The sequence below is a fragment of the Drosophila yakuba genome, chromosome 3R (genome assembly GCF_016746365.2).
Source record: "Drosophila yakuba strain Tai18E2 chromosome 3R, Prin_Dyak_Tai18E2_2.1, whole genome shotgun sequence".
NCBI classification, from domain to species: Eukaryota; Metazoa; Arthropoda; class Insecta; order Diptera; family Drosophilidae; genus Drosophila; species Drosophila yakuba.
Window position 1 is genome coordinate 12,165,209 of NC_052530.2, and position 13,667 is coordinate 12,178,875.

The 13,667-nt window shown below is 42.0% G+C and overlaps 1 protein-coding gene across 5 annotated transcripts in view; it reads right to left on the reverse strand.

The window, feature by feature from the left end:
• The window catches only part of LOC6536526 (homeobox protein homothorax), a 137,740-nt gene that overhangs the window by 30,964 nt on the left and 93,109 nt on the right, over positions 1-13,667 (reverse strand). For 4 of the 5 annotated variants that reach the window (XM_039376385.1, XM_002097066.4, XM_039376384.2 and 1 more), the window contains one exon: positions 10,919-10,966. In XM_039376385.1, the coding sequence (XP_039232319.1) occupies positions 10,919-10,966 (48 nt within the window). The remainder of the gene's footprint in view (positions 1-10,918; positions 10,967-13,667) is intronic. The other variant, XM_015192317.3, reaches the window with a different exon arrangement.

The following is a 13,667-nucleotide window of genomic DNA, read 5'->3' on the forward strand; positions in this document are numbered from 1 at the left end:
CACTCAGCCCCTCCACCGCCCCCTCCGCACTCAGGCATTTCCCATGCGAGCTAATTTAAAAATTGTTGTAATTTTTTCGCTTTGCTCTTTTGGAATTTTTGCAATGCGCGACAAAATGATTTATGTCGCTGCCTGGGCGAAATTAAAAATATTACAAAAAGCCACAGCAGCAACAACAATGTGAACACATTTAAATAACATAAAAAAAACACATACATATGTAGATATATATTTGTGTATCTGAGCATTTGTATATATATGGTGTCACTTGAAGCTTTAAAATGAAATTGTTGCCGTGTGGAAATTTACGCTGGCTTTTCTCAATTTTTATGCCCAGCAATTTCGAGCGACTGCAGCGGTGGCTGGAAAAAATTTAAAATAAAATACATAAACCGCAACAATTTTTCAACATTTTGCACGTGTAAATTTTCCAATTGGTTGAACGCGCCAAATGAACGAAGGGGAAAAAGTTGCAAAAATGGGTAGGAAAACCAAGGGGGAAGAATTGCGTGGCGGCCAAAAAAAGGGGGGTGCTTTGAGGGGGCGTGTCTCTCCTATTAAAGGTCTATCTGATGGATTCATTTAGGCGATTCTTGAGGCAGGTGAGCGGGTTTCTCGTTTGCGCCTGGTAAAATAATGGCTGCAAATTATGGCGGAATATGAAATTTGCATAGGCTGTGGGAAACCCTTTGGGGTGGCCCTGAAAACTGGAAAACAAGTTGGGAAAACAGGTATTCTATCTGTCTCAGTATTCCTCTTTGTCAGTCTTCATGTTTCAGCATTGCCGTCGGCTGTTTGTAATCCAGTTGCGATATTCGTCTCACTCAGTTGAGCGGCGGAAATAAAAACATGAATCACTTTAAACAGAATTCAACTTTTTATAATACGAACAACTTTAAATAATACCAAAAAATTCCCATTTTTGGAATGATTTTTGATATTTTGTCTTTAAAGCCTTGTATTCGATTTCCATTCATTTATTTCAATTCTATTGGAAAAATTAAAGCCAGCCTGCTGAAGAAATAAGGCAAACAAAATGTTGTTAACCCAAATTGCATTGGCATTTCATCTCTGCAATCTTTCATTTGGTTTTTCCCCTCGCGCTTTTTTCTTGGCTTTTTGTGTAATTATTCACATGCAGCGAATGAATTTTTCTGTTTTTTTTCCTTTTAGTTTGCCACGACGGCCGGAAGGTGGCGCTGCTGCAGCTGCTTTACGAGCACAGAGCAAAAAAAAAAAAAACAACAACAGAGCAGTTATCTATTTTGTTGCACTGTTTTTGTAGTTTTGTTGGCATTTTCCGCTGCCGTTTTCAGAGCATTTTCCAGTTCTTTTTTTCGCATAGGAATTCTGTTGTTTGCTTTTGTTTTAATTTAAATGAAAAAGCTTTTCGCGCATAGTTATGAAAATAATGGCTGCCAAAAAGGGGGGATATTCCATATATATGTGTGTGTATAAAGCATGAAGCCAGTTCTAATGCATTAAAGCACACTAAGTGGTTTTAGTTGGGGCTTCGAAAAGCGAGGCCTTAAAGCGTTTCGCTCGTTTTTCAATAAAAATCCAGTGCCACACCTCGAACATGACTTGTAACTTAAGCTATGGAACTCGGTTCCTTCAGTCCTGTGTCATCAGTTTTGGCGACATCCTTTGGCATCCGCATATCGCTTTACACTTGAGGCGAATTTGAAAGTCTGGATCGGTCCGCTCGTAACTCTTCTGGCTCCCGCCTCTTTCCCCCTTTAGCCTGCCCACACACAAGCTCCTCTCATTGGCCTTTTTATTTTTTTTTCGTATTCTGTTTTTTTGTATCTGGCCCGCGACTAATATAAACGTACAATGGACCAACTTAAGCTGAAATGACAGTTGCGACATGTTTGCGTAGGCGTGTGCGATCTCCCATACGGACAGCCATACGGACACGCGGACGGACGGACGGACAACGACCCAAGACATCCAGACATACAATACAGACCAGCAAATGTTTTGGTATTAATTTTTCTTGTTGTTCCTTTGAGCATCTGGCCCCTCAATCTCTGGACCTCACCCCTCCTCTTCCCAAAAAAGAGAAAAAAAACCCAGCAAGCCAACTGACAATAAACTTTATCGCATTCATGTGAATGCACTTTATGACACCTAACCAGGCAACAGAACAGGCAGTCGAAGGTGGAGAAACTTGTTTACCTGCCCGCAATTTCCACGGGCCGAACAAAGAATTTCGTTGCGGATTTCGAAGGCAATTTTTGCACGACTGATTTGAATTGAAAGACTTTGATGAGCTCTACATGTGGGTAAGGATATTATGTGTAATTGCAGAGAGAGAAAAAGAGAAATGCATTTAAGCTTTAAGTTAACATATATTTTGGCGCCACTGTTTTTCATTACTGTTTGCCTATAGAAGTTCATTGGCTACCCTTAGACTGTAATAATAATAAAAAAATTAATAAGTTAGCATAGAGATGTAATGTTTACTAGCGAAAGACAATAAGGATATTGTTATGCATTTTTTCGCCGTGTGGCATTGGGCATTTTGTGGTCGTCTGGCTGACTCGTGACTCGTGCAATTTCAGTCGTCCGTTTGACGGTCACGTGACCCTAATAAATCACAGAATTAATGTTACGTAAAATGGAGTTGGCGTTGGCCCGAGTCCTGCGGAGTCCTGGATCGCAGAAGTCCAGAGCTCAGAACGAGGTCCTTTCGCTGAGAAAGCCACCACCGTTGAGTGGTTAAACTATGCCGGCCGGAAATTGAAAAACGTTTGCGGCATTTCTGATAAGCCGAAGAAGAGGGAAAACTACATTGCCCCGAGAAATGTAACTTTAAGATCAACTGGTTAATTTCGGAAATTTAAAAATTTTCATTCGCATTTTAGCCAGCACTCGCACACAGAGAAAGAAAAGAGAAAGAGAGAGATATCTGCGCCGACATTACGGCCATTAAAAATACCCAAAACGACAACGACAATTTCCTCATTATCGTAAAATTTATTCAAGCAAAATAAATTCATTGGTCGTTAACCTTGACACTGGTTTTCTTTTATTTTTCCCCGACTTTCTGGGTGTGTGTGAGTGCGAGTGTGAGTGCGCATAAAACTCATGCTATGACGCGTGTTAAATAGTCGCCTGTCAACTGGGGAAAACTTTGGCCCGCCAGCTGTAAAATGATTTTCCCAGACGGCACAGCTCCAAATCGCCTCAAGTTCGACTACATTAAGTGTGTAGGCACAGACAAACAAATTGTGATTACGGGCAGAAAGGAGGAACAAACGAAAAAAAAAACGAGGCTCAAGGAATCTGTAAACCAAGCATGACTTTCATTATTTTCTTTGTCTGGTTACCAAACTACCAAAAATAAATAAAGTGGAATGACGCCAGTAAGTATGCTACAATAATCGATACGAGTGTGTGTGTGAGCTCTTGTTGTTTTTACTGCTTGACTGCGTTTTTCCACACACACACACACAAGCGTTGTATGCGTTGTAACACACACAAACACACACATACAGGCTTAAAAGAGAGCGATTTGTCATGGGGTTGCCGCGAGTTTTCGGGGGTTTTGCATTTTCCCCAGACATTTTCCCCGGGGCTGTTTTCGGTGGCTTAAAGTGTTAATGTATCAGTTTGGCATTGTTTTCCACAATTTATGCACTGAGAACTTGTTGAATACCTTGCGGATTTATGGCCAACTTGAGGACAAATATGGCGACCAACTTAATTTAATTTTATACCCAATTCACATGTAAAATAGCAACACCCAGACTTGATATAACCCCTGTATATATATCTAATTTATGGCTGTGACAAAGGAGGCTAGAAATAGCAGCTGAAGGGATAAATAAGAGGGAAAAACTAGAATAAAGAAAAGCTTTTTTTCATCCCAAAAGCTAGCTAGTTGTATAGCTGTGTGTTTGTGTGGCAGCTGTCTGTGTGCGTATTGGCGAAAACTCCGACCAACTCCGACTGCCTTTCCATTCATTTTCCTCTCCCTACATTTTCCTCTCAAGCTGTCGTCGTCATTTCGTTCTTTATATAAAGCAGTGGAGCCAAGGAAAATGCTCCGGCACACACACATAGATTTTATATTTTTTCTTTTTCCCTTTTTTTGCTCCCGCTTTTTTTTCTAGCATTTTTCTACATTTCTTTTATTTCCACTCAGCAGAAAAAATTCTTATACACAAGCATTGCGTTTTCTACAAGTGCACAAGTGTGTGTGTGTGTTTGAGCTGGGAAAAGCTTTGCTCTCATGTGTGTGTGTGTGAGTGCGAGTGTGCGAGAGCTGGAGCAGTCAGCTCAGTTTTCTTTTGAATGATTCGATGATTTTAAGCGCCTGCGTTATATGAAAACCAATCGCATCAAAGCACCCCATTAAATTTCATCGTCAGGCATATATCCTTGCCGCACACACACACACACAATGGGGCCACAGGACACAGCTGCTGCTAGCTGATATCCTTGGCTCCTGGCTGGCTCTTGGCCACGTCTGCATCTATTCCATGGACGTATTCGTCTGTCTAAGCCCAAGGCAACCGTTGTATGCTGTGTGTTTTCTATGTGCCGGGGAAATCCGTCAGAAAAGCGCAGCCGCTGCAGCTGCTCCTTCAGACTTCCATCCAGATCCCCCCACCATCAACCACACCACACACCATCCTCTCATCCGCTTTTCCATTTTCCCATCCATTTCCACCAGCCCCTCCCACTCCATCATTATGTGCTGACGGCGTAAATGGCTCTATCAGCACATTGTGCCTTTGGTGCCTCTGACATGTGAGCCTTCGAACTCTCAGCCGTTTGCGAATCGGGCTTAAAGCTTGGAGCGCAAATTTCGAGGCAATTTAAAGTGCTGCTAATGGCTTTATAGGAGCCACAAAAGTTGCAGAGGAAAACGTATAAATTGCAAGTCATTCTGGGGAGTGCAAGTTACAGGCAAAGCTGCCTAACGCACACTTTAAACTCACAAGAAAATCGGTTTCTTTAAATAATAATTAATTTATTGTATTATTTGAGACATAAGTTGACTAATCAGTTTTTGGTAGATTATTAAGATATATTTAAATATTTGAAGTGCTCAGCTGACACCTGTTACTGATATTTAGGAACTACCTTGCACTGCCTGCCTGTAGTTCGCTCGTAGCGAGGGACGACTGTAGTTTTTGGACATGTACAATATAGCGGCTATATGCACATAGTCGCACAGTCTATCACTGGCGAACGCCGCCATCTTCTGGCGCTCGTCGTTTGCTTTATTTGCAGTTGGTTCTACTCCATCTCTTATTTCGCCTGCTGGCCCCATCTTCTTCTGGCTTTCCTTCTTCCCCTCCCCTCTGCACCCCTCCCCCTTTGCTATACATATATATATTTTCTTTTTTGATGGCAAACATTTAATGGGTTTTTCAGAAAATTGCATTTTCTTCTTTGGCACTCTTTAGCCTTTTTGTTTAGCTGCTACTTTGCAGTGGAAAGTGGTAGGGGGTGGCGGCTGGTGGGTGGATTGTGGGTGGCTAGTGGGTGGCGGTGGGGCTTCGCTCCCAGTCGCCGTTGCTGTTGTTGCTGCTACTGCTGCTGCTGCTCATGACCATGGCTGCCATATTAGATTTTGAATGCATTTCCGCTTTTTGCCGCAGCGAGCAAAACTTTTGTTCGCCATGTTGGCTCTGCCTTGCCAGCTTTCTATGCTTCTCTTTCGCTCTCGAGCAGCCGTCTCTCTCTCTCACCCGCACGGGCTGGGAAATATTTTCCACTGACTGACAGCTGTGCAAATGGGCGGCAACAAGGACGAGGAGGCGTGCTGCAAGTTTGTCTATCTTCGGCTTGTTTTTGCTGTTGCTGTTGCTTTTGTTTGGGGAGGAGTGAGTGTGTTGGTGGATTGCATTAAAAGTTTGTTTCATTTCCCTCTTATTTTTCCTTTTGCTTTTGTTTGATGAAAAAGTCCAAGTTGTTGCGCAAAAGTTTTTATGCAAGTTTTGCTATTTTGGCAAATGGATATCCTTCTGCCACTCCAACTTCTCCGCTTTTCCCCCTTCGATTATGCTGTGGGCGCGCTATCTATGTTACTTATATGAAACTTGGTCAGACATATAGCACGCCATATATATGTACTTTATATGTACATACGAGCTGCGCTTGCTATTGGCAAGAAGTTTAATCAAAGTTTTCCCTTGCAATACGGAGGCAAAAATAAATTAAATAGGGAATTAATGCAGAGAAAGAAAACGCTATGCCCCGTGCTGCTTACTTTTAGTTAAATTAAATTTAAAACGAACGAGCTTTAACAAATGCATCAAGCTGGCTTTTCCGTACAGTGTCAAATACAAAATCGGTTACTAACATTTCACGGGTGAAAATTCCCAGTGTTTTTGTGCGCACGAAATTCCCAGCAGAACAGAACACACCTTCAAGCTATGCTGGTGAAACAAAAACCACTGCATATTTCAGGGCGCAGGCTGCATATGCAAATGAAACATTCCACACATTCCCCCAGAAGGCAAAAGGCCATTAAATGTCAAACCCGCAGACACAAAAAACAAACAACGCTTCGGCAAACATTTTCCAACCCGTTTTCGTTGACCAAATTAAAAAGCCATTTGGGCCCAGCGAAGCCAACCGACTTTTGTGCCAAGTTCCCTTTTTGGCTGGCGGCAATTTATAATATGCCATTATGCTACTACTATTTGGAGAAAAGCACAACCGGTTGATGGGCTTGGGTTTTATGAGTGCCAATCAAAGTTCATCGATTATGCGACAGCAGTTCGTCTGCTTTTCAGTTTTCAGTTTTCCGATCCGAAATGTGAGGCATATCTTTAACGATATTCAACGGCACTAAATCTTCAAGGACAGGGAGCTGAAGTGAGTTAATCATGAATGATTTAACGAGTCGTAGACCATTTAATTGCCATTCAACTCGGACATGACAGCAATCGGTGATTAAAGCCAAACGAGACACCAAATAAAATAAAAACAAAATAGAGAGCGACACCAAATGGTGTTCGCTTTTAACGACTTGACAAAGTCATTTAAGGAATTTCTTTTGACAATTTCGATCCGAGCCTCCTCATCAGAGTCGATGGGAAGTGTATCCGGCACCTGTAAGTTTGTTTTGCGGGGAAAAGCGGCAGTAGCAGCACGCGCCATTTCGCTGGAAATTGAAAACGTGTCCAACATCGAGACATCAATTTTTAAACAGAAGTAATCACTTTGTAAACGCCGAGCGGAGAGCAAAAACAAAAAAAAAATAAATATTTGAGCATATCCTCTGGGGGTTGACTTGGGCTAAGCCGGAAAAACCAGCGACCAGGGACTGAAGTCCTGCAAGTCCTTTGGTCCTTTTCGGTTTTTGCCTCTGCTACGTTTGTACATACACATGTATGTATTTACCCTCGACAAGTGCTCCTCAAATTTCTGGGGTTCGCTTCGCTTGATTTCCAAATTTCTGCACGTAACAACGTAAAGTTGCAGAAATTTTTATACAATTTGTTGCATGCATAATTCACGAGGACAACAAAGTTGGGAGGGACCTCTGGATTTATGTGGGTTGCGTCTGGCTAAAGAACTTTCGGTCTTTCGGTGACTGTCGAGGAATTATGATGAGCCAGAGCATCAAAGAAAGTGACTTAAACGGTTTGGGTATTCAATTTGGCGAAAGTAATGCTCCAAGTGAGTTGTGCACAGAGAGAATACAATGTTAATGCGAATTCCAGTGCTTTTAGATCTCAAGAAACTTGGGAATATGTCTCCTTTGTTTGACAGCCAATTTGGCATATAGTTTTCATTAAATTGATTTAAGGCTTAAGCGCTAAATCGGCGCTATTTTGGCTAATTGATGGCACGGCAAATAAAATCGAAAATAAAGAAACTCGAATCCCAGGCGATACAGAAAAAAGTGAGACCCCATCAAACAACATTAAGACCCCGTTAATCTATCGATTCGAGCGCCACAATTTGTCTGCTGGCTCAAACACAAACGTTTTAATTGCCGTTCGCACTAAAAGTCAACAAAAAAAAAATGAAATAAAAATTAAAAATCCAAATAAGCTAAAAATTTATTAAATTCTCATTTATCAAATGCCATAAATCACGACGCGTCTGCGTCGTATTTTGTGTTTTATTCCAAATGATCTATCAACAGTTGCCATTTCGATGGCTATTCGCTCACTTCAGACGCTTTTATGACTAGCTAATTTGGTTTGTTTTTGATTTTGATTTGTCAGTTTATTGTGGCCGGCTGTCAATGATTCGCTCTCGCTTTTCAGCTGGCTCAATGAACTATAAAAAACTAATGTTTCAGTGCTTCGCTAACTGTGCTCCTGACAAGTGAATGAATGGCCGAATGATGATGTCAATCTATCAAATACACACTCACACACACTCGCACACACACACCCCCTTTATTTTTTCTGACCACACCATCAACTCGAACACGCACACACACCTCTAGGCCTGTCAACTTTTACTTTCCGCGTGACCTTTGCTAAACTGTCAAAATTTGTTGTCAAAACGTGTGATGTTGCTGTTGTTGCTGTTACTGTTGCGATGTTGCTGCTGCTGCTGCGTTGTATTTGCATTTGACAGCTGCTGTCGGACGTCCGCTGCCCTCACATATATTTTCGCACTTTTGCAGCAGACGCAAAACGCGGCTTTGAACTACTAAATCATTTTTGACAGTTGGCAGCGAAGCCGGGGAAAGCCCCCAGTTGCTGTCTCTTTCGCCTATGACCTTGAGAACCGTTACACTCGCGCAGACTTACACACAGACACACACACAGCCAGACATTTTTATTCCAATGGTGTAGCCTTTGTTTATGCAATAAATTAAAAGCAATAATTTTTCATCTTGAGCCAACAGCAGCAACAGCAGCAGCAGCAACAGTTGAAAGTTCGCCCGCTGCGGCGCAACAACATTAATTTTACACACAAACACATGCCGAAAGAGAGGGCTATACCAGTATACGGGAGTGAGTGAGCGGGAAAGAGACGGCCTCGCACAAATGGAAAGAGACGGGGCATTTGATAAAGTACCGCCATGGCAATGGCATTGTTTTTAACTCGCTGCGACTGCGCTAAAAGCGAAAAAAAAGTGCAGAAACAATAATTCAACTTGTGCTCCACATACACTCACACACACACATACACATGCACAGCCATATGCCGGGCTACGAATACGAGTGTGCCCCGGATTGCAGGTTCAACGGACGCTTTGCGCCTGCGCAGGGCTAAACAAATTGCAGCTGTCTCCCTCTGCGGCGGTCGGCCCCTCTCCCTCTCCCTCGCACTGCCAGTGTGCCATTAATTCTAGCGCTTGCCGGCTTGTTTGACAGTTCTGACAGACGATTATTTAAAGTTGTGCTTAAACGCCCGCTCGCTGTCTCTCTCTCTGTCTCTCTCTCTGTCTCCTGCTGCCCCTTGCTGTCTCTTTCTGCTCTTGGCCATGGCCCACGGCTGTTTGCCATCCGCCAACGCCAACGCCACCGCCCCCGCCCTCGAGGGCACGCCCCCCGCCTTTGCCGCCCAAGGAAATAATACAAATTACACTTTTGGCTGTGCTCTCCTTTCGGCCAGCCTAAAATAAAGCCCTGTTTTGTAGGTTACTGGGTCTTTCGAACTTCGGTTCACACTGGCGAAAAGATAGTGCATAAATCGGACATCGATGAGGTTTTCTCTTGATGATGATATTGGGAATATGTATGAAACAACCGAATGAGAATAACTAATTTAAAGTAGTCATATATGGCAAATAACAAATCATAAACAATTCTAAATATTACTCTCATAGGTTAGGCTATGGTCAATGCTTGCTCCAGAGATCAACTGGCTCTCAGATACACCCCATTTTTTCATGTGCAGGAAAAACAATCGAATGTGAGTTACTTTTGACCGGCCCTGCACTTGCCTCTTAACGATTTAAATGCTCTGGCACGCCATTCCTCAATTTAACGCATCATAAAGAGGGGAAAACTGCATCCTGGCCTGCGACTTTACGACCCAGAGGAGGCTGCTTAGCCGGCAAAGAAAAAATAAAAAAATAAAAAACACAGAGTGCAGAACATACAGAATACAGAAAGAAAAGCCCCACATGGAGGGCCGCTCGCCGATCATAAATCAAATTTCAATTCACGTGCCGGTCGCTCGACCATTCGTTTTTGCCTCATGTTCATTAATGAAAGCGAAATGCGCTTATATAATGCCATAATGCCGCGACTATCGGCCCTCGGACATCGGACATCAGACATCGGACATCGGACATCATCAAAACTGCCACTGATTTTCGCAGCGCAAAAATTGGCACAAGTTCATCATCATCATCTGTCGGCTGTTGTATTTTTTAAGTTTTCTGTTTTTTTTCAGTGGGCGTGGTCCACATGCACGTTGAAAGCTGCGGAGACCGCCGATGTTCAATTTATGAGCCGCAGACAGTATTTCGTCCCTATTCCCATCCCCATCCCATCGCCCCTTTAATCGATTGTAGTTTTTAATTAAAATTTAACTTTATAATGATTTTTTATCAGCTGTCCGGTGCGCAGTCTGTTTAAGTCTAAATTAAAAAGAAATTTCTCATTTTAAAAGATCGCAGAAACAGGAAGCCGCAGCCGTGAGCAAAGTGGGCGTGGACCGGGCAGGAACGTGATCGCGAACAGGATTAGTGACAGACATCAAAGAGCCCATCAAGTCCATCAATACCGTGGAGCACATCAAGGGACCCAACCCAGATACCCAGGAACTAAGGAACTAAGGCACCGATCTATATCGATGCCCTTGGCCATCGGCCAAATTTTGATTGATGTGCGAACCGAAGGGCAGCACGTGTTTCGCCTCAGATCTACTTGTGTACAACTGGCTGTATCTTAAAGTTACGACTATCCATCTACTCTATACTCATATAGCTACTGATATAGAAGTGTTAAATGACTTAATGTGGAATGCGACTTACCATCATATGTTAGTTCTGAAGGATTGAGTGATGATAAGAACTTACCATCTGCAACGAGAAGAGAGTGGGAATGTGAATTAATTTCAATTAATTATAGTAATTATCAATGAATTGCAATTTGTGACTAACCACTAAGCACAGCTAATTTGTGGATTTATGAGAAAGGGTATATACTCCTTTCTGAACTTTCTACGTAAGTGATTTGCATGGCATTGGATAATTTAGTTTCTTCTTCAAATGAAAACCAAATCAGTAAACATTCTGGGCAGGTGTACCATTTTCATATGGGGTATTAAAAACTCAGATATATTTCCTGTTCATGTTTACCCAACCCCCGTACCCCCTTATCCAAAAACGAAGCATTAAAACGCTTAATTACGTGCGTTTTATTGTTGCTGCTATTGAACAATATAGTTTTTGTGCAGGTTTTTGTTTGGCTTTTGTTTGCCAACTTGCTGCAATTTTTGGTTTTCCTGCCGCGTTTATGTAGCATAATTTTTTTGGTTTGGTGCCTGATTAATTTTATTATTGTGCAGCATTTAATTTAATACGCATTGCGGCGCATAATGTGCAATAATTATTTTAAATTCACTTTGACAAGCGCCCACACACGTATGCATATGGACATTCTCACCCACGCTAACCGCTTTCATTTCCCTGTTAATGTTAATTTAATATTTTTACATTGTGCTCGTGTTTTAATTTTGCCTGCGGTTTGCCATGTTTGTTCCTGCTGAAATTGTTGAACTTTTTCGCTTATTTTTACGCTTTTGTTATCACAAAACAAAAATGCAAATTAACGCAGAATACTCTTCTGCTGCTTCATCTCTTTTTGTATTGTTAATTATTTATGGCTGTCATGGTAAACTTTTTTGTTTCTTTTTTCGCTCTTAATTTTGCCGTGTTTTATCTTTTTTGCCGCATTTTATTTGCACGCATTATATTTCAATAAATTATTATTTTTTTTTTAATTTCTTCAAGTGATTTTTTTGTGACATTTTATGGCAATTTTAAGTCCGTAAGCATTTGCAGTCAGTTCGAATTTTATTCGTTTTCCCAAAACAAATTAAGCCCTAAAAGCTGATATCCCATCGAATTCTTCCCTATTTCCGTTTGCTGTAACGTAAGCCGGATTTTCATTTTAATTGTATGACCCAGCTGGAGTTTGTTTTTATTTTTTTAGTTCGTTGTAAATAAATCAACGATAATTAACCTTCTGCAGCGCGTAGAAATAATTTTACTGTCAATGTTGTCACCACTGACAGTCGAACATCTTAAATCATTTGTGTTGTTGTGGCTCTGTTTCTCTCGTTGTTTTGTGTTTTTTTTTGTGGTTTTTTCCTGCCGATCAGAAAACGAAATTAAAAAGCGCAACAACGACGGACACTAAACACGGCTAAATGATCAACGCGCCCCGAAAATGCCAAATGCGCCAAATGAAATGCCAATTCGCACTCAATTGGAGGTAGCATTGGCGGACTGGCGACAAAACACCTTTTCGAAAAAGTCTTCTTGGGTCTCCTGTGTCGCCATCTCTGTCTGCTGCTCTGTTTCCGTCTCTTTTGTTGTCCAATCAGAGAGAAAAATGTACTATATAGCTCTTGAAGTTCTGCAAACCCAGCTATTTTATAATAGTAGAAAACTCTCTGATATATGTAATAGTAATTTGAAATATGTTGGTTATCTTCTTTTTAATAGTGTGTTTATCTTTTATAATTGTATTTCCTTATTGCTGGGCATTTTCTCTCTGTGCATCCCTTCTCCCTGATGCGTAGACGTCAAAATGCCGCGGTGGCAATTAAATGCCTTCGACGCTCATTGCCAACGCCTCAGTCTCGAATCGGACTTTGACTTCCACTCGGAGCTCCAGGAGTCTTCTCTGTGGATTGGATTCGAGTGCTGCCCCGTTTGGGCTGGTTTACTGCCCAGTCCATCCTGGTGCCTCCACCCCTTTCCTTCTCCACCTGGAGATTCTGGCCACAAATAACGCCCAAATATGGCGCAATTTCATTCGCAACGCAACGAATCGATTGCCGATGCCACCGCTGCTGCTGCTGCTGCTTTCAATTCGATGCGTTTCGATTTATTTATCACCTGTCGTTGAAAATTGAAATTGCATTCGCCTCGAGAGTGGAGGGTTTTTGCCTTAGTCTCATTTCATTTCGATTCGTTTCGTCTTCGTCTCTTTTCAGCTTCTTCTCTGCTGGCCAGGTAATCATTGTCAACAATTAATGAACAGGCCCATTGGTGGGCGTGGCAGTCGTTTAATGAACAAACCACCGCAGAGGCGGTGGTGCTTTCCCTTTTTCCCTTTTTTCTTTTTATACCCGTTACTCGTAGAGTAAAAGGGTATACTAGATTCGTTGAAAAGTATGTAACAGGCAGAAGGAAGCGTTTCCGACCATATAAAGTATATATATTCTTGATCAGGATCAATAGCCGAGTCGATTTGGCCATGTCCGTCTGTCCGTCCGTCTGTCCGTCTGTCCGTCTGTCCGTCTGTCCGTATGAACGTCGAGATCTCAGGACCTACAAAAGCTAGAAAGTTGAGATTAAGTATACAGACTCCAGGGACATAGACGCAGCGCAAGTTTGTCGATTCAGGTTGCCACGCCCACTCTAACGCCCACAAACCGCCCAAAACTGCCACGCCCACATTTTTGAAAAATGTTTTAATATTTTTTCATTTTTGTATTGGTCTTGTAAATTTCTATCGATTTGCAAAAAAACTTTTTGCCACGCCCACTCT